At 48.3% G+C, this 20,764-nt stretch overlaps 2 protein-coding genes across 2 annotated transcripts; one reads left to right on the top strand and one right to left on the bottom strand.

The window, feature by feature from the left end:
* Positions 1-15,895: 15,895 nt before the first annotated feature.
* LOC102708450 lies at positions 15,896-17,438 on the bottom strand. Its single transcript, XM_006658049.3, has 3 exons — positions 17,134-17,438; positions 16,934-17,024; positions 15,896-16,269 (listed from the first exon to the last, which is right to left on the bottom strand). Exons 1-3 carry the CDS (start codon positions 17,201-17,203, stop codon positions 16,125-16,127), a joined length of 306 nt encoding a protein of 101 aa, XP_006658112.1. The 5' UTR covers positions 17,204-17,438; the 3' UTR covers positions 15,896-16,124.
* Positions 17,439-19,887: 2,449 nt separating this feature from the next.
* LOC102706214 lies at positions 19,888-20,745 on the top strand. The gene has a single exon (XM_006658896.3). The coding sequence runs from the start codon at positions 19,996-19,998 to the stop codon at positions 20,419-20,421; it is 426 nt and encodes a 141-aa protein (XP_006658959.2). The 5' UTR covers positions 19,888-19,995; the 3' UTR covers positions 20,422-20,745.
* The last annotated feature ends 19 nt before the right edge of the window (positions 20,746-20,764 follow it).

The raw sequence follows: 20,764 nt of genomic DNA, 5'->3' as shown, positions 1-20,764 counted from the left end.
TTGCGATGTTGAGATGTGGGGGTGGAATAGCTACTTAGCTAGGGATGGGGCCATTTCCTTCATGGCAGCGATTGAGCTGATTACAACATAAAGGAAACATCTTTGTCTGTTTCAGAGCTGAGTATCTGAATACAATCTGCGAGCTTTGGCAATACTGAACTGTTGCACCTGTACTGCTCGTGAGGTCCACTAATTAGCGATTCAGAAAGAAGCTGACGTGGACAGGTGGTTGCATTTCCCGTTGCTAGAAGGCAGCTGCATACGGGGAAGGTTGCATTGCATAGAGGAGGAGGAGGAGGAAGGCGTCACGGTCCAAACTGGTGAAGGGCTCAAGGCTTTGATTAGCTTCGATCTCAACAATATCGCCACAGCTAAGCCTGACCCTCGAACCCAGTACACCTACGAAAAGCAGTCATGCATGCTTGTTCGTGAGTACTTTCTCGTGTGTTCGTGTAGGTCTCTCTTTCAATTCTGGCTGGCTGGCTAGCTCTGCCTCGCTAGCTTAGAGGTCATCTTTTTTAAAAAAAAAGACAAAACAACTTATTTATAAACAAAAATAATTTATAAATAAAACATTTATATATGTATTCTTAACCATCTAAAGACACATACTAAAAAATAAACTACAATAAAAAAATCAAAAAATCAATTATAAATTTAAGTTTACAAAGGCTGTTAGTCGTAGCGGGTGGCTTGAGTGACGCGGCAGATCGCGCGGTGATGCATGGCATTGACCATGACGAACACGGCAGCATGCACCAAAACGAGCAGTAGCAGTTTATGCGGCAGCGTGTGTTCGTATCGTGGTAGCAGTAGCAGTTCTCCAAACGTCCTGGTTTTACACGATTATTTCCACGGTGGATACTGATCTCTACCAAAACGAGCGGGAGAAAACCTGATGGGAACAGCCGCCGGCCGTGCTGTACGTGCTTCGCCGTTGACGAGCAACGGCGCCGCCCAACGACGCACCGCGATCAGATACGGATTAAGTGCACCCAAAAGTGGATAAAAAATGGTTAATTACGAGTGATGCAAAGTGCATGCTAACTTCAGGTTAAGTAAATGCAGATCAATTAATTGGTGAAGTACTCTACAGTTGGAAGGCGAGAGGGACACCCCAGCAGAGTCAGGTACTGATGAATATGTTAATCTCGCTCTGAAAGTTTCATGCATGACAAGTAAAGTGAGTAACTACATCCACATTTTTTTTCCTCATCTTGTTTATTCACAGCCACATCATCTTGATCACAGGATCAGCTGCTTTATTGTGTTCACAAGATGCTGTGATCAGGGGTCATGTTGCCTTTCCTGTAGGAAGTTGAGATGGCCACGCGGGATAAAGGTTGAACTGACAGCAAGAATTCATCATGGCCATAAACTATCCGTCTCTCTCAAAAAGAAAAGTTTCGCACGTATAGACGAAGGTGAACTTTTCCACGTACTCCCTCTGTTTCAGATTAAAACTTTATTTTCTATTATAAGACATTTAACTTTGTTGTAAGTTAAACTTTTAAATTTAACCAAGCTTATAAAAAGATATAACAATACTTCTAAAAAATATATACTGTAAAAATGCATTCAATTATAAATTATGAAACATTTGATATTGTAAATACTGGTGTGTTTTTCTATAAACTTTATTAAAACAAAGTTAAAACGGCTCATAGTCTAAAAGTGAAAGGAAGTCACGTGTACATTTACTATACACATGTTGCTTACATGGGGAAAAATGCAGTACAATGCGTAAGGAAATCAAAGGCGAGCTTACAAGCAAACTGGTCTTAATATAGTTTGTTGGGTCCCTTTCGGGCCCTTTCTTCCAAATGTCAATGTCTATTCCTTTTTGTCGTGGCAAATTAGGCACCAGAAATTAGGTCGAGACGATGGAGACTCCGTCGAATAGTACGCCAAACTTGTGGGGGTGGCAAAGAGAATTAATCACTCCAGTCAGAGAAGGCCAGAAAACTTGTTAATAAATCAAACAAAACGAGACCCATCGCCTGAAAACGAGGGTGACAATGTCGGTACATCATTACAGAGAATGACCCAGTTTTCTTACCAGATGTTTGCCTATGCCTGAGCTAATTACAGTGTGGCCACATTAACGTCAGTTTCAGAGCTGAAGAACATAAATACATCACAAGATAGCCATAACCTAAGTACTGATTACTGAATATGGCATTCTAGATTGATAGATTAGACGATAAATTAGGACCAACCCTGTTCATCCAGAAGTGTGTCAACACTTCCTACGAAAGGCTGGTCTCTTGCGTCACCAGCATGCACGATTCCGTTTTGAAGTCCATCTGAGTCAATATAATAGCAGGAAAGAGTTTTGCTATACAGTGTCTATAGACCTGACGGGCTTAAGGCAGAGACCCAACAAAGCAAAAAACAGAAAGAAAAAAACTAAACTAGACGTGCGACTAAGAAAAACGTAACTCCAAAAGAGAGAGGAGAGGACAAGGCCGCTCTACTCTCCTAAGAGAACACCAAAGATAGCGACACTGGCGGCTGACCAGAGCCGATCTTCTGAAACCACAAGCTCCTTCACTGCTAAGACAGAAGACAACCTCTTATTTGTGATAAACACAGGGTGTAAAGGGATCGATAGGTAGGGTGTTTTAGTGAAGAACTGATCCAGATCTGGACTCGAGAGGTTCAGATGCCTTTTTCCAGGAAGGAAGTTCAGATATCAAATAAAGTATAAATTGCATCAACTCCTCATGTCTTTTGGCTCATGTATGATATGTGTTTTTTCTTTCTTTATGCTATTAGTTTGGCAATGTTGAGCCCCTTTCATGTACTCTCTACCGGTAATACTAACGGCAGAACTAATCTAAGCTATTAATTAAAAATAGTATTTTAGTACGTTGTTAATTAATTGATTGCTAGTATTTTTTAATTTATATTTTTCGTCTTCCAAGCTCATAATTAAAAAGATGATAATACCCTCTAAATTTCTACTACTCATAATATCGTTGATAGTATAATTTAATCATAATCATTTAATAAAAAAACAATTTTACAGTTCTTAAGTAGGTACCAAGAGGTACTAAAATTTTCACTAAAATTTTGGTACCTCTTGGTACCTTATCAAGGATTGTAAAATTACTTTTAATAAAAATTAGAAATTTTATAGTCCTTGAGAAGGTACCAAAAATTTAATATAAAATTTTGATACCTCTTGGTACCTACTCAAGGATTATAAAATTGCTCAATGTTAATTGATTTCTACGGTGAGGAGAGTGCACCGGAAAGAGGCCTGGCAATGTTAGCTTGCCGTCCGGCATCTTGGACCATATTCAGCATAAGATGCTTACGGTTCTTGAGAGAGTTCAGGAAATAAACATAGTCGGCTAACATAGTAACATTTACTCTGGAAATCTGGAGTAGGAGTAACATCTTGCTTGGTATAGTAATGAGGAAAGGGATGAAATGGCATCATTGGTATGGAATCTTACACACAAATGTCACATCAATTTTAGCTTCTCTTTAGCAAATATGTGAACGAAAATTGACTAGCGCCCTGTTCTTACTGCAGATGGTTAACTCCCGGGTTATTTCGGAACTAATTCCACATGTGTTTACGAACTCACCGATGTATCTTTCGTACATGCAAAAGATTATTTTTTCTGCTACTAAGCAGGAAGAGTGAAAGGACTTGTTCGTTTTCTGCCCATGACGTTGCTCATTATTTATTTCCCGTTTCCTTTACCTTTTCTTCTTCTGATGTTTAGTAGCATATTATGTGGCCTTCTGCTTCATGATTGATACATCGTCAAGAAAGGCAAGCGCAAGTTGAGAAATAGACAAGGGTGTTAGGTCGTTATGAGTTGGTGGTAACAGTGATGGCGACTTGATCTAGGCCATGCCCCTCAATTATTTCCTCTCTCACGATTCATCGGCAAATCACCAAGTCATATTACCATGTCTCACAAGACACAACAGCATCACGACTTGCCCTGAATTTTCATGTGCTCTGCCTTTACCAAATGCTGATCACTCTATATCAAACTGAATTTTCATCTGAATACTGATAACACTACTCGAGGAGATCGATTACTCCGAGATCTCCAAAAACCTCTGATGGAGAGGTCAAACGTCTAACATGGTTTCAGTAAAGAAATCTTCTTCTGGCAACCAAGGAAAAGAAATGCATATCTCTGTCTGAATTACAGTTTTGTCTTCCCTAGGTCTTTGATCGTTGAGCCATCAGCCAAACCAGCTATACCCGTTTCCAAAGAATTCGTTTTCAACTCAAACTTTCTGTGTTTGAGCTTGCGGTCGGTGTCTTCGACATTGTTTTTCATTCACTTGTGAATTTATTATCATGACCCGGTTTCTGAATGCTCCTCGGTTAGGTGAAGACTGTATAGTAGCATATTGCGATCCATCCAATTCAAGCATTTGATCAGCAACAAAACCTGGAACTGATTGGCCAATTCTTTTTCTTTCCTTCTGGCATACTCAAGATCATGAGACCAGATATCTGAAGTTCTGAACTAAATTACCACACAGCACCGACAGGCCATGCAACTAGATAAGTTTGGCCAATTAGGACACTATAAATTGAACCGTCACACATTTTTCTCTCTGCAGGAACGAATCATGAGTGGCTAGAAACCACACTAACCATAAGCAACCAAACCCATCAGATGATCAGATCCAGCAAAGAGGAGTAGATGATCCCATTCAGCAGCAGTTGAGCACCTGGTGTTGGATGCAACACTGATGTTTTCACCCATCACCTATTCACCTCCTTGTCTAGCATATTATTAGCATGTGCTTTGAGTTAATGACTCCTACGTGCTAGTACCACTTTTCAGTATTATATTGCAAGCAGGGGAAGGAACCTAATGGCATGAGTGAGCTGACTGCATGGGGAAAGGAGGCTCACCGGGGAAGGCATACCAATTCATGCAATGTTTATTGGATTCAGACGAAGCTTCTTTGTGCTGTGGAGGCATACCCATGTTCAAGCAGAATCCGACACCGGCGAAACAGGGTTATCAGGAATCGCTGAGTCGATGGTTGAAAAACCATTTCTGTTCAGATCCCAGAAACAAGGTCAGTTGAGATAAAAGAAATATACCTGATAGTACACGTAGAACCAAGTGTGGGTGTCTGCATTTTGCATTCCTCGGTTCCTCCATTGTCTTGGTGAATACTACTCCTGGTTAGCTAACTGTGGCTGTAATCCGACCTTCACCTAGAAATCATTTCCATATGGGAGCATTCATCACACGAAATTGAAGAGTATAATTTCAACATGGTGATCAAATTGAACCAAGAAGTTCGTACCAGTGGTTGAGAGTCTTGAGACTTGAGACCGATTGCATCTTACGATGTATTGGCAGCTACGCTTTCAAGCATCATAAATTCATAATGTCTTCTTATGCGATCGACCAGGAGCTGAGGGAGTGGGGGAACACTGCTGTGGTGACACTGCTGTGGTGACCTGGGCGATTCGTGCTCCGCCATCCACAGGTCCCTCGGAGATCGAGAAGGTGATCCTGGAGGAGTTCAAGCTCCGCCGGGGCGAGGTGGCAGTCTCGCTCCACCACCCGGAGGCTTTCCTGATCAAGTTCCAGCACCGCCGTCACTGCGAGGAGGCAGTGAAGAAAGGTTTCGCCAAGCGTTGCGGCATTGAGGTTCACTTCATCAAATGGCGCAGCCTACAAAACGCCCTCGGTGCCGCTCTAATGTTCAAAGTGCGTCTCTGCCTGGATGGGGTCCCAATGCACGCTTGGGCAGCGGACGTGGCCGAACGGCTAACCGGCTGCTCCTGCACCCTGGAGCAGATCGAGACGGACCTCGTCCATCCCGTCGAGGCTGGGAACACGCGCACGATCAACCTTTGGGCGTGGACGGCAAACCCGAGCACCATCCCCAAGCGGGTGTGGCTGGGTTTCACAAACCGCGCCAAGAACCCCCAGTCAGAAGACCTTTTTGTTCAAGACAAGCCGCCAGAACACTGGCAGCGGGGTGTTCGGCACCCTGTCCTCTTTCACCTGGAAGAAATCCATGACTACACGGTGGCTGGAGTGGTGCTAACAGAGGAGACCACTTGCCAGCCAACACGGCGCAAGCTACCCCCATGGTCCCTAGGAGTGATGGACGGTGAACCAACGCCGGCGCGGGCCTTTGAGACTTTCCCGCATCATCTGTCACCGCCCAATTTGTCGGTCCATGCACGCTTGGGCCAGGATGGCATACGAGGTGACCGGGACGGCAGGAGTGGTCGGGATCGCGACGGCGGCCATGAAGATGCAGCAACTTACAAAGGAAGACGAGGTCGCGGTGGGCAACGAGGGGATCGCCCGCGTCGGCACCGGACCTATCAAGACGACCACCCAGACTTTGGTGGCTCGGGATGGTGGAAGCGGGATCACCATGATGATGACGGCGACGACCGTCAAGGCGGCTGGGGCCGGGACTTGGCTCGAGGCTTCTTCAATGGCAACACCCGGTCTCGGAGGGATCGCACACGATCTCCGCGGTCGCGCGACAAGGAGTACAATGATCGTAGCGGAGGGAGACGCACCCACGGTGCTAGGCCGACAGAGGCACAGCATGGCGGCGGCGAGCTCTCTGGAGCTGCTGGACCAAACAGCCAGCACGCGCCTGACCTGGCGCAACAGAAAGAAATTGTTGCCATGGTAAACAAATTCCATTTTCTCCTAACCTTGAACTCTTCTCCTGTGAAGGGAAAAGAAGCAAGCAGCTGCTGCCAGGAGCTCACCGTCCTGGACAAAAGCTAGGAACCTGTGCAAACAGGGAATGAAGTCTGGTCCCCAAAGGCCATAATCCCGGTGAAGCGAGTCTTTGAGCGCATTTTGCAGGACTTAGCCTTGGTGCATGGAGATTTGGAGCTAATGACGACAGTACTCGACGGTGTGGTCGTGCCGATGCTGCAGGACACCGGGGCGGGCGACATTGGCCACATGGATCACACGGCGGTCGATGATGATGAAGAAGCCGCCTCCAACGCTGAGCTGCCGCCACTGGACACGGTGGTGGTCGACATGACGACTGTCATCGATCAAGCGACAAGGGATGTCGACACTTTGCCGCCCAAGCCGAACGATTCCACGCCGCCCAAGCTGATCATGCAGGTCAATGAGCTCTTCGTGCCACCGCCAAAGCTAATCATATCCACGCCGCCGGCTACAGCAGGTGCTGTTGTTGGTCGACGTGCCAAGCCACGGTTACTGCCAAGCTCCACCAACACTCGTCGTAGTGCCCGCCTCGCGAGGCAACCGGCACTGACGGCAATGGAGCGCTGCCAGCGCGTCCTGCTAAGGCGCATGGGCCTAATGCAGAAGGAAGATGATGCTGCCGCCGTACAGGAAGTCCTGGCCAAATACGTCGCTATGTTTGATGGCCCCCTGCCGCCGGACGTTATCGCAGTGCTCACGGCGGTCTTCGGCATCGACAACGACGACAACAACAACCCCGCAAACGCCATCGTTCGAGTCATGGGTGAAGGGATCGCAGATGCGGTCGAGGAGGTGGAGGAGGCTCTTGCCTGATACCCACCGAGGAAGAAAGTGGGAGATCGACAACTACATGTATCGTCACACTCTTCAGTTATCGTTCAGCTTTTGTGGTTGGATCTTCGGCGGCCTGCGTGCAGCGAAGCCAGCGTTGAAAAACTACTGCACTATGCTTCTTATTTTCATCACATCATGTTTTGCCGATGTCGGCCTAGGGACACAACAACGTCTTATTTGCTTCCTGCTTGAATCGTTGAGGCCGTTCTAGGTTCAAGTGAACCCCTCTACTCTTCACTTCGCAAGACTCCGCGTGCGCCCGCACAGAGTAGTGACAGCGAGGCCATGTCTAAAGGCAGGGGAGAACCAACCGACCACTGCCCCGTCCAGAAACACATTCCAACCATTTTGGCGGCCATTAGCCCAAGGGCTAACCCAGTGACCTGGTGCTGTAGTTCATAATGATGCAAAACCTTGAGTTAATAAACTGGAACGTGCGAGGGCTAAACTCAGCGGCAAGATGTAATGTGGTGCACGAGCTAATGCGGGAAATGAAATGCAATCTAGCATGCTTCCAAGAAACAAAACTCCAATATATAGACGGCCATCTAGCTCGATTCTTGGGCGGCTACCACCTAGACAGCTTCGCCTTCAAGCCAGCACAAGGAACAAAAGGCGGAATCTTCCTGCTTTGGGCGAGTGCAACAGTTCACATCCAACACATGCGAATACGACGCTTCTCCATATCAGCAAAAGCAACGATCATCCAGTCAGGATCTACGTTCACGCTCACATGCGTCTATGGCCCCACAAGGCACCACCTAAAAGATGCTTTCCTCAGACACATTAGAAGACTGAAGCCAAGCCCAGGAGAGGGCTAGCTGCTCCTCGGTGACTTTAACATGATCTATAGGGCAAGAGACAAGAACAACATGAATCTGAACCTCGCCCGTATGAATCGCTTCAAATCGGCCCTGGACCACTGCGAGCTTAAAGAAATCCACCTACAGAACCGAAAATTTACTTGGAGCAATGAGCGGCAGAGGCCGACCTTGGTGAAGCTAGATAGGTGTTTTTGCAACGAAACGTGAAATTTAGCCTTCCCAAACCACGTTCTGTATGCCCTGCCAACAGGCCCATCAAACCACTACCCGTTGATTCTGTCAAACGCCGCAGTCCACGACAAACCACGAACCTTCAAGTTTGAGAATTTCTGGACAAAAATCCCAGGTTTCAAGGACGTTGTCGCCGACGCCTGGAACAAACAAACAGCACACACAGAGCCGATACACCGGCCGAACCACAAGCTACAAACAACGGCTCGATGCTTGAGAAAATGGTCAAGAGGAATATGCTCAGAAGCGAAGTTACAGTTCTACATGGCCCTAGATGTCATCCAGCGGCTTGACACCGCGCAGGAGCGAAGAGAGCTAACAGCCGTAGAACGTCGGTTGAGGGCAAGCCTCAAAAACCGTCTCCTTGGCCTGGCAACGATCGAACGAGCACGCAAGAGGCAAGCTTCCCGAATAACAAACATCAGAGAGGGAGATGCCAACACAAAATTTTTCCACCTAAAAGCTAACGCGCGCAGGAGAAAGAACAATATTCAAATCCTACGCAGGGAGAATGCCTGGGCAACGTCTCACGAAGACAAAGAAGCAGTGGTACACGACCACTTCGCTGCACTCATGGGCCGACCGGAGCCGAGGACATGTGACCTCAATTGGCAAGAATTCCACACCCCACCAGTGGACTTGTCGTACCTTGATGAGCCATTCACAGAAGAAGAAATCTTAAAGGCAACCAAACAAATGCCGACCGACAAGGCGCCGGGCCCAGACGGTTACACGATGAACTTCTTCAGAGTTTGTTGGGTCATCATTAAGGAGGACGTCGTGGCAGTCTTCAACGCGATCAATAACATCAGATGTGCAAGTCTAAACATGCTAAACTCGGCCAACATTGTGCTAATCCCCAAAAAAGAAGGAGCAGAAGAGGTGGCGGATTTTAGGCCGATTAGCCTAATCCACAGCATAGCAAAAATCCTCTCCAAACTCTTAGCATTGAGACTACGACCACACATGCACTCACTTGTATCTATCAACCAAAGCGCCTTCATCAAGGGTAGAAGCATACACGACAACTTCATGTACGTTAGAAACCTTGCAAGAAGGTATCACAAAACCAGGCGACCCATGCTCCTGTTCAAACTTGACATTACGAAAGCGTTCGACTCGGTCAAATGGGACTACTTGCTTTCCTTGCTACAACATCAAGGCTTCCCGCAGAAATGGAGGGACTGGATCTCAGCCATCCTTTCTACTTCCACCTCACAAGTCCTCCTCAACGGGATCCCAGGGGAGAGAATACAGCACGGAAGAGGCCTAAGGCAAGGCGACCCGCTATCGCCTCTGCTCTTCATCATGGCAATTGACCCGCTTCAATGGATCCTCTCCGAAGCAACCCAACTAAACGCCATCACCAAACTGCGAGACAAGGCGGCCCGTTTACGAATCTCGGTGTACGTCGATGACGCGGTGGTCTTCATGAACCCAGTCAAGAACGACGTCCAGACCTTCACTAGCATTCTCAAGAGCTTCGGAGAGGATACGGGGTTGGTCACAAACATGCACAAATCCCGAGTTGCGGCAATCAGGTGCCACAACATAGACATCGACCACCTCCTAGAGGGTGTCCCCGCCATACGGGCACAATTTCCCCTGAAGTACCTTGGACTACCTCTAGTCTTAGGGAGGACGCGCAAGACAGACACTCAACAGATACTAGACAAAATCATGGCAAGAATCACAGGATGGAGAGGCAAAAATTTAGGACCGGCAGGAAGGTCAGTCCTAGTCAAATCAGTGCTAACAGCGTAGCCGATCTATCTTCTCATAGCCTTAAAGATCACCAAGGAGTCCCTAAACCAAATTGATGCTAAAAGACGAAGGTTCCTGTGGGCAGGGACGGGAGACATCACAGGGGGTAAATGTAAGGTTAACTGGGAAAGAACATGCATGCCAATAAAACAAGGGGGGCTGGGTGTGCTGGCTGAGATGGCTCTGGCATGAATGGAGTGACCCCGCTAAACCGTGGGTGAGGATGGACACACCGTGTGACGAAATGGACAAAGCATTGTTCAAGGCGGCGTCGAAAATAACGATAGGGGACGACAATACCATCCGCTTTTGGGACTCCGCCTGGCTAATGGGGCGTGATGCCATTGGTCTATGCGGCATGAAGTAAAAGGAAGAAAACTCTACGAGAAGGCATTACAAATAACGCCTGGATCGCTGACTCAAGCTAAATAACAGTACCAACCTCACGGTAGAGCTGATTAACCAGCTGATCGATCTATGGGGTGCGACCTAAGAGATCCCACTTCAGCAAGGGGTTCCGGACCAGATGACTTGGAAGCTTTCGGACCATGGCGAATACTCCGCCTCGTCGGCCTATAAAGCGCAATGCTTGGGATCTACAGATTCCAAACTCAACAGCCTCATTTGGAAAGCCTGGGCCCCTCCAAAGTGTAAATTCTACGCTTGGTTGGTGACTCAAAATAGAGTGTGGACCTCAGATCGGCTCGCGGCTAGAGGTTGGCCAAACAACGGAGTATGCCCCCTTTGTCGCACGACGGACGAGTCAGCAAAACACCTCCTTGCCCACTGCAGATACACCAAAAGAATTTGGACGATGACAACTACGTGGGTGGCATACCAACAACTGGACCCAGGACGTTAGAACCCCACCGAGAGTATTCAGGAATGGTGGGAGATGTTATCCAATGCTAGGGGAGTACCAAAGAAAGGATTGCAAACCCTTATCCTTCTAATCGCCTGGGAAATCTGGAAAGAGAGGAACCGGCGTGTCTTCGACAAGGAGGAGACCTCAGCTACTAGCCTCATGGCAAAAATTAAAGACGAGGCCAGAATTTTTGTCCATGGCGGGCGCCAAGAGGCTTGGAGACTTAATTGCTCCTAACATGTAGAGCCCAACGTGCATGTTTATCTGTCCCCCTCCTCTTTCTCTTTTGTTCTCTTCCGCCCCTAGGGGCTTGTACTCTTCTCCACCTTTATTAATGAAATAGCACAATCTTGTGCTAATTTCTTTCAAAAGAAATAAATTCATAATGTCTTCTTGATTTGGGTATACGTAACACTATACTATACCAGCTATGTGTACCTATCATAAGCCAAAATAGCCGGAAGGTAGGCGTTTTTGTCCACGTTGACCACCAAATCTCCGCACATTAAGATCGCCGTCTGCCGTCGCCGCGGCGACGAGAGGCAACCGGAGACCAACGGCTTTGCTGTAAGAGTTTTTTTTATCGTACTTGAAAAAGTATCTCAAATTATCATACTTTTTTATGTAAAATATGTGATATTGCAAAAGTACCTCAAAATATCATACTTTGTAAAATATATGATATCTTGAGATACAGTGTACCTTTAAAGTACCAAAAATTCTTGGCAATTTGAGATACTAATGGTAAAAAATTCATTGCTGTAAACGCGGAGGGCACTTTCCTGGTCCTAATGGGCCTCCAATAACCCGAAATCCATATCTTGGTGGGCCCATTATATCGCTACAATGGTTTTCCTTTTGGGCCCAGTATCTCTCACGCCACGAGGAGACAAGCGTTAGTATGCCCTGCTTTTGACATTATGTATGTCACTAATTCGGCCCAGTTTCGATCGCAACCATTAATTGATAGCGGCCCACCGAATCTCGAGAACAACGTCAGCGGCAGTCGGCAGAAAATGACAACACCCTACAACAAAACGCCATACAGTAACACGCATCATTCCAGTACATCAAAGCATTTTTCTTTTGCATTCATCTCTGACAGGAGAAAACAAAATGCCTTACATTACACAGTTTTTTTCATCATCTTTGCCTTGGTGTCTGAGATTCTGAATGTTAGTTCATGTCACGCCCGGAGTTTCGTCCTAAGCCTAAAATCATAAAAAGAAATCCGTAAATAACAATCAGCTTAATTAACTCAGAAAAAATCCCTCTAAAAGAACATAATTCAATTAAATCGAGGCTCGCAAATTGACTAACTGGATTTAAATTCAAATTGCAGAAGTATAAAATTTGGCCAAACAAATTAATTTAAAACTCGGCAAAAGTGGGGTTTTCCTTTTTCCCTCATTTTTCCTCTCTTCTTCCCTTCCTTTTCAAATTGGGCCAAAGTCCAATATTCCTCCCTCTTTCTTTCTCCTTTTTTTTCTTTTTCTTTTCTCCTTCCCAGGCCGGCCCAGCCGAGCCGGCCCACTCCCCCTCGACCGGCCCAGCCGACCGGCCGCTTCACCCGCCCCTCCCGCGTGCGCTCCCCTCCGCCTGGGCCGTCGGCCCAACTCGCCCGCTCCCGCGCCGCGGCAAAGTCCGCCTCGCCTCCCTCCTTCCTTGCGCCACTGACAGGCGGGTCCCACCTGTCAGTGACCGCCTCCCCGCCAGCGCCCGCGCCCGCGTCGCGCCGCGCCGAGTCCGAGTCCGCGCCGCCGCCGCAACCGCCGCCGCCGAGATCGCGTCGCGCCCGACTCGGTCTCCAACCTCCGCCCGCCCTAGCCGGCGCCGCCACCCTATAAATCCCGAGCCGCCGCGTGCCGTCGCCCACTTTCCGCCTCCGCCCGAGTCGCCGCCGCGCTGTCGTCGTTCGCCGCCACCGGTTGATTCCGCCGCCAGCCGCCGGTCGTCGTCGTCCAGCTGCATCACCGCCTCGCTGTTGCCGACTTGCTGCCGCCCTCGTCGCCGCCAGGGAGCCTCCCCAGCGCCGCGCATCCCTTCGCCGCCCGGTCGCCGCCGCGTCCGGCCTCCTCGCCGTCGCGAACCGATCTCCGCCGCCACCGTCGATCTTCCGCTCCTTCCCGCGTCACCACCTTTGCCTCGATTTCGCCGACTCGTCCGCACGGTCACCGCCGCCGGTGAGAGCCTCCATCCTCCTCCCCTCTCTCTCTTCCTTCCCGGCCGACCACCGCCGAGCCGCACGCCGTCGCCGGACAGGTGCGGAGCTCCTCCTCGCCGACGCCTGCTGCGGTCGTCGTCGCCCTCGCGAGGCCGTCGTCAAGCCGCCACCATCCGCGCCCGTCCGCGTCCGCTCTCGCGCCCGGCCGTCGTCGTCGCGCTAGTCCGCTGCCGCCGCCTTGCTCGGCTGCGCCGCGTGCGCCGCCGTCTCGGTTGTCCGCCGCGCGCCGTCGCCGGTCATCGCCGTCGCGCCGTCGTCGCCGTGCCGTGCGCCGCCGCCGCCGCGCCGCCCGCAGCTCCCGTTGCCGGCCGCACTCGCTGCTCCCCTCTCGCTGACCGACGGGGCCCACCCGTCAGTCACCCCGCGTCCCTCCTCCCTCTCTCCTCCCGTGGGACCCGCGTGTCAGTCTCTCCCTCCCCCTCTCTCTCACCGACAGGTGGTCCCCACCTGTCAGCCGTCAGCCTCCTCTCTCCTCGCTGACGTCAGCAGCCCCATTAATTGCGCAATAATTGATTTAGGACTTTTCTGTTTAGTTAAAAAACCCAGAAAACTTCTAAAATTCATAAGTAATTCATCTAGTCTCCGTTTAGGTCCATTCAAATTTCATTAAATCCAGAAAAATGCCAAGAATCCATTAAAAATAGTTTCTTTCTCTGTTTCAGTAGTTTTTTAGCCTGTTTTGTTCGTTTTGCCTTGTTTGTCGTAGGTTTTAACCCCGTCGCAGCGCCGTTCGTTCTCAAAGTCGTCGCCGAAGTTCCTCGTGGGTCTAAGCAAGGCAAGTGGCACCCTTCTTTGATCATATTGAACCTATGATTATAAAATCCCCCGCTTTTACATTCAAACATGCATTGTTTTATGCAAATCTATTCACTTTATTTATCTATTGGGCAATTACCTTTATACCCGTTGATCCTCATTTATTATTGTCATCCCAGGGTTAATTTGACTAGATTTAGGGTTAGTCAATGCTTAGCCATGCTTAGTTCAACTAGCTCACCAATTCTTATTTAATTATTGATTAGACTTTGATACACCTTTAATGGTTGCTACCATTATTCATTTCCCGTTGAGGACTAATACAACTAAAATATTGCTTATAGTGGGCTGTGGGTGCATGGTTTTGAAAGTCGCGCCCATGGCAATTAAGGACCGGTTCTCAGGAAACCCTGAAGGTCTTACACGTACTAACAACAAGCCAGAATGGGCAACGGTGAGACTCGTAATCTAGCTTGTCCCTATTCGACGTACCGAGGCAAGGGTAGGCGTGATGGAGTATGGACGGACAATCGTGGTGTAACAAAAGCCTCTGCTGCTTCCGGATCTACTAAGGCACAAGAGGGGACTGCCCGACTTGGTGTAAAGAAGGGGGTGAAACCTGAAGTGTGGTGCGATTGTCTAGGGAGGGTTAGGTGAAAGGTCTTATCATGGTTTCCGTACTGAGGTATCGTGGTGATACGTTGGGGCATGGTAACATGTTTGGCAGCCATGTCTTGTGGTAAAGTTGTACACCTCTGCAGAGTAAAACTATTCAAATAGCCGTGCCCGCGGTTATTGGGCGAACTGACAGACTCACTGGGATTAGTTGAACCCCTTTCATAATTTTCTTAATCTTGGAACTGGTTCGACCCTGCGCAACGTGGTGTAACGTTAGCAGTGGTTTGGGTCTGTCGCAACGTGGTTAACGTTGGGCAGAGGGTTGACCCTGTCGCTACGTGGTGTAACGTTCGACAGTGGTTTGGGCCTGTTGCAACGTGGTGTAACGTTGGATAGTGGATGTTTATTTTAAATGTTTACTTTACTTTTATTTCAGTCTATTTTATCTACTGTTTTGCTAAATTACTGCAGCTTTTTGCAATTTAACCTTAGCCTATCTTTGTTACCCTATTGCATTCCTTATTCTCCCTTTCTTGTGTGTTACTTGTTGAGTACGGTGGTTTGTACTCAACCTTGCTTAATTTTTTCCCCCACAAGAGCAAGTGCCAGAGACTGTGTCAGAAGAAGTTTGTTGAAGTAGGTTCAGTCCACCGTCAAGAATGCCTATGGTGTGGAGCCGTCTTTGCAGCTTTGTGCAATTTAACCTTAGCCTATCTTTGTTACCCCATTGCATTCCTTATTCTTTGTTACCCCATTGCATTCCTTATTCTCCCTTTCTTGTGTGTTACTTGTTGAGTACGGTGGTTTGTACTCAACCTTGCTTAATTTTTTCCCCCACAAGAGCAAGTGCCAGAGCCTGTGTCAGAAGAAGTTTGTTGAAGTAGGTTCAGTTCACCGTCAAGAATGCCTGTGGTGTGGAGCCGTCTTTGCCAGCTGAAGCTGAAGATTAGATGATTTAGTTTGTTTTCTTTTTCCACTGCATTTTTTTCACTGCATTTCGATAGATAATCGTTTTTATTTGTTTTTAAGACGTGAAACTGTGTATTAATTTGTCATAGTGTGTACTCGGGCTAATGCCTGGACCGAGATTTAATACATGCTATTGTTCAGAAATTTGGTGTAAATTTCTGGGCTACAGTTCAGCAACTTATACACAAAGGAAAAGGGTAGAACATTCGGATGCCACAAATTTTATGCTTAGGAAACCAAACCGATACATCTTTTACAGGCTGGAGTAGTTTGTAAATAGCCTTCTGCCCTTAATTAAGTAGTAAATACAAAAGATCCTATTCTTTATGTGGGTTGCTCTCCGGTGTGAGAAACTGCTTTGCATACTGATGAACTCTTGATCCTGATCCTGACTGATGGTCGTAGTACTCCACCAGTGCAGAGCCAGCCAACGCAGCCAGTGTGAGGGCCTGAGCATGCAACCTGTCAGGGAAAAAAAGAAACATAAACATATTAGGGTGACAAACTAATTAAGACTATATTTTTGAAATATAACTAATTAAGTCTATTAATTGCCAGTTGGGCTGCAATGAGAATTTACCAGGTTTCAGTTTGGACTACATCGACCGTTAGATCCATCGTACACGATCCAGATAGTTTCTTAGGTGAGCATTTCTTGTCTTATCATATCACTAATTCATTATCTTATAACTACTCAAAAGTAATAAACTTCCGAGTCCAACGCAGTGATCCGTTGCAATTAGAAGGGAGCATGTTATTAGTATATGAAAATGCTCAATATATCCCCGTTTAGATCGCTAGCAGGGTCGTGCTCGGCCGTTGGATCGACTTAGAGCGACCTGGACACGAGCACGAAAACGTGGCCCACGCATATTTGTACTTGGGCCCTCCCATTTTCCGACATTATCGCCGACACCCCCTTCAAGCCGGACTCCGGCAGTACCAAGGCCAGAATTACGCCACGAGAGGCGCGGCCACGGTTCGGCGGAGCTCCGGCGAGCGGCGGAGGTGGCGCCTTGGCCGGCAACAACAGCACACGAGCTCTTGATAAGAAATTCAACAGCGAAAACAGCAGCTGTCTCTTGCTCGGAGCGTGGAGGGCAGCGAGAGGAGAGACGAGACGAACCTGGCGTGGATGATCTTGACGCTGGTCTTCATGCCGGGCCTGGACCAGTTGTAGGCGATCGAGCTCGCGACACCCGTCAGCCACAGCGTCCCTGGAAGCACACGATCGAAAAAAAAAAAAAAGCAATCAGATCTCCCATCAATTTTGCCATCAAACATGGCAGAGGCAAGCCCAAGAAATGGCGGATCGAGGCAACGCACCGACGGCGCGGAGCTTGTGGTCGACGACCCACTCCCTCATCGACCGCAGCGTGCTCTTCTCCTCCGCCATTTTAGCAGTCAGGCCAACCTCTCCGACGGCAGCGATCTACTTCCGTATCCTGTGAACGAGAAAGAAGAAGAAGCAATCGATGAAGAAGGGGAAAGGTGTTTGTGCACTTCTGTTGCTCTTATAGCGGGTGGCGGTGGAGAGCCCTGCACGCAGCCACGCAGGCGACGCCGTGGCGGGAGCTGGGGCATGGTTTTCGCTCGCACGCACACGCAGCTCGTGGTTTTTTTGATCCGGCCGGCCATCGTGGCGAATCGAATAAATCGCAGACCGCGGCCTTGAGGTAGGTGTAGGTTCATTCAGGTCCCGTGCGCGTGTAGCGGGCCTAGCGGCTTTGTGGCTCGTCCCGTGGCCGGACGGGCGTGCGGGCACTATGCACGACACAGGAGTGGCCACATGTTTGTGGCGCGCAGAGGATCGCTGGATGATGATAGCCATGACAATAGTGTTCCGCCAGGAGGAGTCGTATCGGGGAACGATGGTCCAAGCGCGTTGCGGGATGGGAATCTGTGGTCAAAACTGCGGCTGCGGCTGCGGCTGCGGCCGCGAGGGGATGAACCTCCTGCACGGCGGTTTTCGCCACGGGGAAACGTGGTGGCATGAAAAGGCTCGAGTGTACCGTTTGGTGGCGAATGTACAGCGTGGTGGAACAAAGCAAAGTGCCTCTTTTTCTTGTTTCATTCGATGGATAGGCTGCGTTCCCAGATTATTACTGAAACATGCACGCCGTGGAACTATTAAACGCTATATATTTTTTTAAAAAAATATATAAAAATTCATCTCATATAAATATAAATATATAAATAGATTTTAATATTATAATAGTTAACTTTATCATTTATACATTATTAAATATCTATTAAAAAATAAATATTTTGTTATCTTTTATCTTTAATAATCAATAAAAAAACGCAGTCTTTTTTATTTTGCGCAAAAGAAAACTAGTAATACTACATTTGTATTTTTTTCCTCTTATAATTTTTACCCAGGAGCATGGACAGTGTTTTAGTTTACGAATTATTAACCATTGATTTCTTTTGCTTCTGTAATGTTTAGTTACTTTTTCTTGTGCTCATTTTGGTTGAGTGTATCTTAGTTACGTAGGGGCTAAGTGGATTCGGTTTATAATTAATTGAGTTCCATGAACCTCTATTATCTTAGAATAATTATATTTGCTTTTCTAATATATGGTAGATCATTTATCCAATAGGAACGCAGATTAAAAATGTAAGGTCAAAAGTAAAGTATTGGAAATTGGAATGGATATACACAACAAAAATTATATAAATGCTTAAATTCTAAATCAAATGCAACTCTTGGATGAACCATCACAGTGTTTTATATAACTTTGTGTAATCCATCCTTTATGTTGACACACAATCCCTATTTTTTTTATTTTTCCTGATAGATTTGAGATTTAAATAATTAAATTTTAGACATCCAAGATGTTATATTTCTCCGTGTCCTACTTCTGAATGGGCCAATGCTGGATTGGCGAGGGTATCTCAACCAAAAACTAACGATCTAGCCCAACGGGCTCTCCATATCATGATCTCTACTGGGCTCACTCTGAAAAAAAAACTGTACGGGGCTCATGTAATCCACTGCTCACATTCCGGCCCGACAAGAGAACAATTTGGGGCCAGAAAACCCACGGTGGTTTCAGTTCACTCGCGTTGGCTCCCGGCGTGCGAGACGAGACGAGAGTATGTATGGACGCACCACGTGTTACTTCACCTGCACATTCTCCTATTCGCACCGAAGAACCAAGGAGGCAAAATCACGTGTGCTCAATAAGAAAGACACAAAGAAGCATGCATGCAGCATTCTACAGCATGTGTACCTGCTGGCGCTCTAAATTTGCACACGGATTTGTCATTCCACAACGGCCGGCCGAATTAGAGAGGCAGCCTTGCAGCATAGCACCAGCTCGATCGATCAATGTCGCCCAGTTTTTAGGGTCTCTTCGATCTGTGTCCCAGGTGAACAAGTCCTACCCTTTATAAGCCTTGTCAGTGTGCGATATATGTATCTCTGCTTCGTCGACGAACGATTGCCTCTGCAGGCTCGAGAGCCATTAATTCTCGCGAAGAATGCCGGCGAGCAGAGTGGTTTTCGAGCTGCTCCGGACAGCCTCCCGCGACGCCTTCCAGGTGGTCATCTCCTTCGCCGCCAGGCCGCCGGTGTCCAACATGGTGAAGCCGGCGATCGCCAGGTCCTTCCACGATCACAACAAGCGAGGGATCCGGGAGGAAGCTGACGACCAACCGAATGATCTTCGACGCACATGGGACTCCGAGTTTCCACCGTGTTATTAATTTGAGTTGGCAAACAAACTCGATCTCTCAGCATCTCCAATGTACGTTACGTAGATATGATCCTCCAACCATACCCACTCCTAGCCGTGCAATGTACAACGACGTAGTAGCAATACCTACGAACACACATTGACCTCTTCTTCCTTGTAATTAAATCGAAGGAGGAGGTATGCATCGTCAGCAACCGTGTAGTTTATTGACAAAACTGTATGAAAAAAACAAGTGTATAGGATATTGCAATGGAGCTATCGGATGCAGGTGAGTGAGAGTCTCCTCCTCGGCTAATCTAGCGCCAAACTGCGACGTCCCAACGGCGGAGCGGCAGCCGTCTCCGCTGCGTTGTCACGTCGAAAAAGTCCAAACCGCGCGCGGCCGACGTACGTAGGCGCGCATGACTATGAAGCTCCTCGCATCCCAGTTGACTGACACTTCCGCCCTCGTCAACACCCGCGCGGCGCGAGGTGTGAGCCGCCGGCGATGGTGCCGAGGGAGGTGGAGGATCTCTGGGCTTACTACGGCGGCCGCGGTGGCGACGACGGCGGGCCGCCGCACGGGCTGCTGCTGATGGGGGTGGTGCTGGCGCTGGCGATAGCTGGGCAGCGGGCTCTCAGCGAGGGCGCCGGGGAGGCGATCACCGCGGCGGTGACCGATATGCTCAGCCCCGTGGGGCTCCTGCTGCTTCCGGTCACCCTCGTCTTAATCATCCGCCTCCTCTCCGACGACCGCAGCGCCGCCGTGCTCGCCAACGTCTTCGCCTTCGGCGGCGCGCCCGAGGCTCTCCAGCGCGTCGGGGGGACGGCGCCGGTGGGGGTCGTGGTCGTGCTGTTCCTCGTCCTGATGATGGTTTACTACAGGTCGTCGAAGCTGTTCGGCGGCGGCGACGACAGCAGCGGCGGCGAGTAGCTGTCCATAGCAGCGCGAGGTGCTGTACGTACCGGCCGGTCGCCTCGGCGAGCTGAAGCTTCAACTGAGTCTTCTTGAAATCAGTTTCTTTATATAAAAAATATGTGTAAATCGATCAATTTCCTTCTGTTATGTGTATGCTGTATCAAAGGAAATGTTTATAGTGCCCCTGCTGCTGTGTTGACTGTTTCAATACCAAAATTGAGCTAGACTTTCGGCCTTTCGGGGATATCAGCCTATACAACTTGTGGACTATCCTTCTTCTGTTCTTCACAGAAAAAGCTTACTGTGCTTGCCCATGGAAGAGAGAATACATAAGCAAGATTATGAATTTAATTGTATT

Source organism: Oryza brachyantha, chromosome 7, assembly GCF_000231095.2.
Source record: "Oryza brachyantha chromosome 7, ObraRS2, whole genome shotgun sequence".
NCBI lineage: Eukaryota > Viridiplantae > Streptophyta > Magnoliopsida > Poales > Poaceae > Oryza > Oryza brachyantha.
Note: the sequence above shows the minus strand (reverse complement) of the source record. Positions and strands in the feature narration are given on the sequence as shown.

Bases quoted from the DNA above. Each gene is read 5' to 3' on its own strand.
- LOC102708450 (XM_006658049.3), bottom strand. From the start codon at position 17,203: ATGGCGGAGGAGAAGAGCACGCTGCGGTCGATGAGGGAGTGGGTCGTC. The intron at 17,025-17,133 runs GTGCGTTGCCTC...GTGTGCTTCCAG, and splicing joins CCACAAGCTCCGCGCCGTCG to GGACGCTGTGGCTGACGGGT. The intron at 16,270-16,933 runs GTTCGTCTCGTC...TTTCCCTGACAG, and splicing joins GTCAAGATCATCCACGCCAG to GTTGCATGCTCAGGCCCTCA.
- LOC102706214 (XM_006658896.3), top strand. From the start codon at position 19,996: ATGGTGCCGAGGGAGGTGGAGGATCTCTGGGCTTACTACGGCGGCCGC.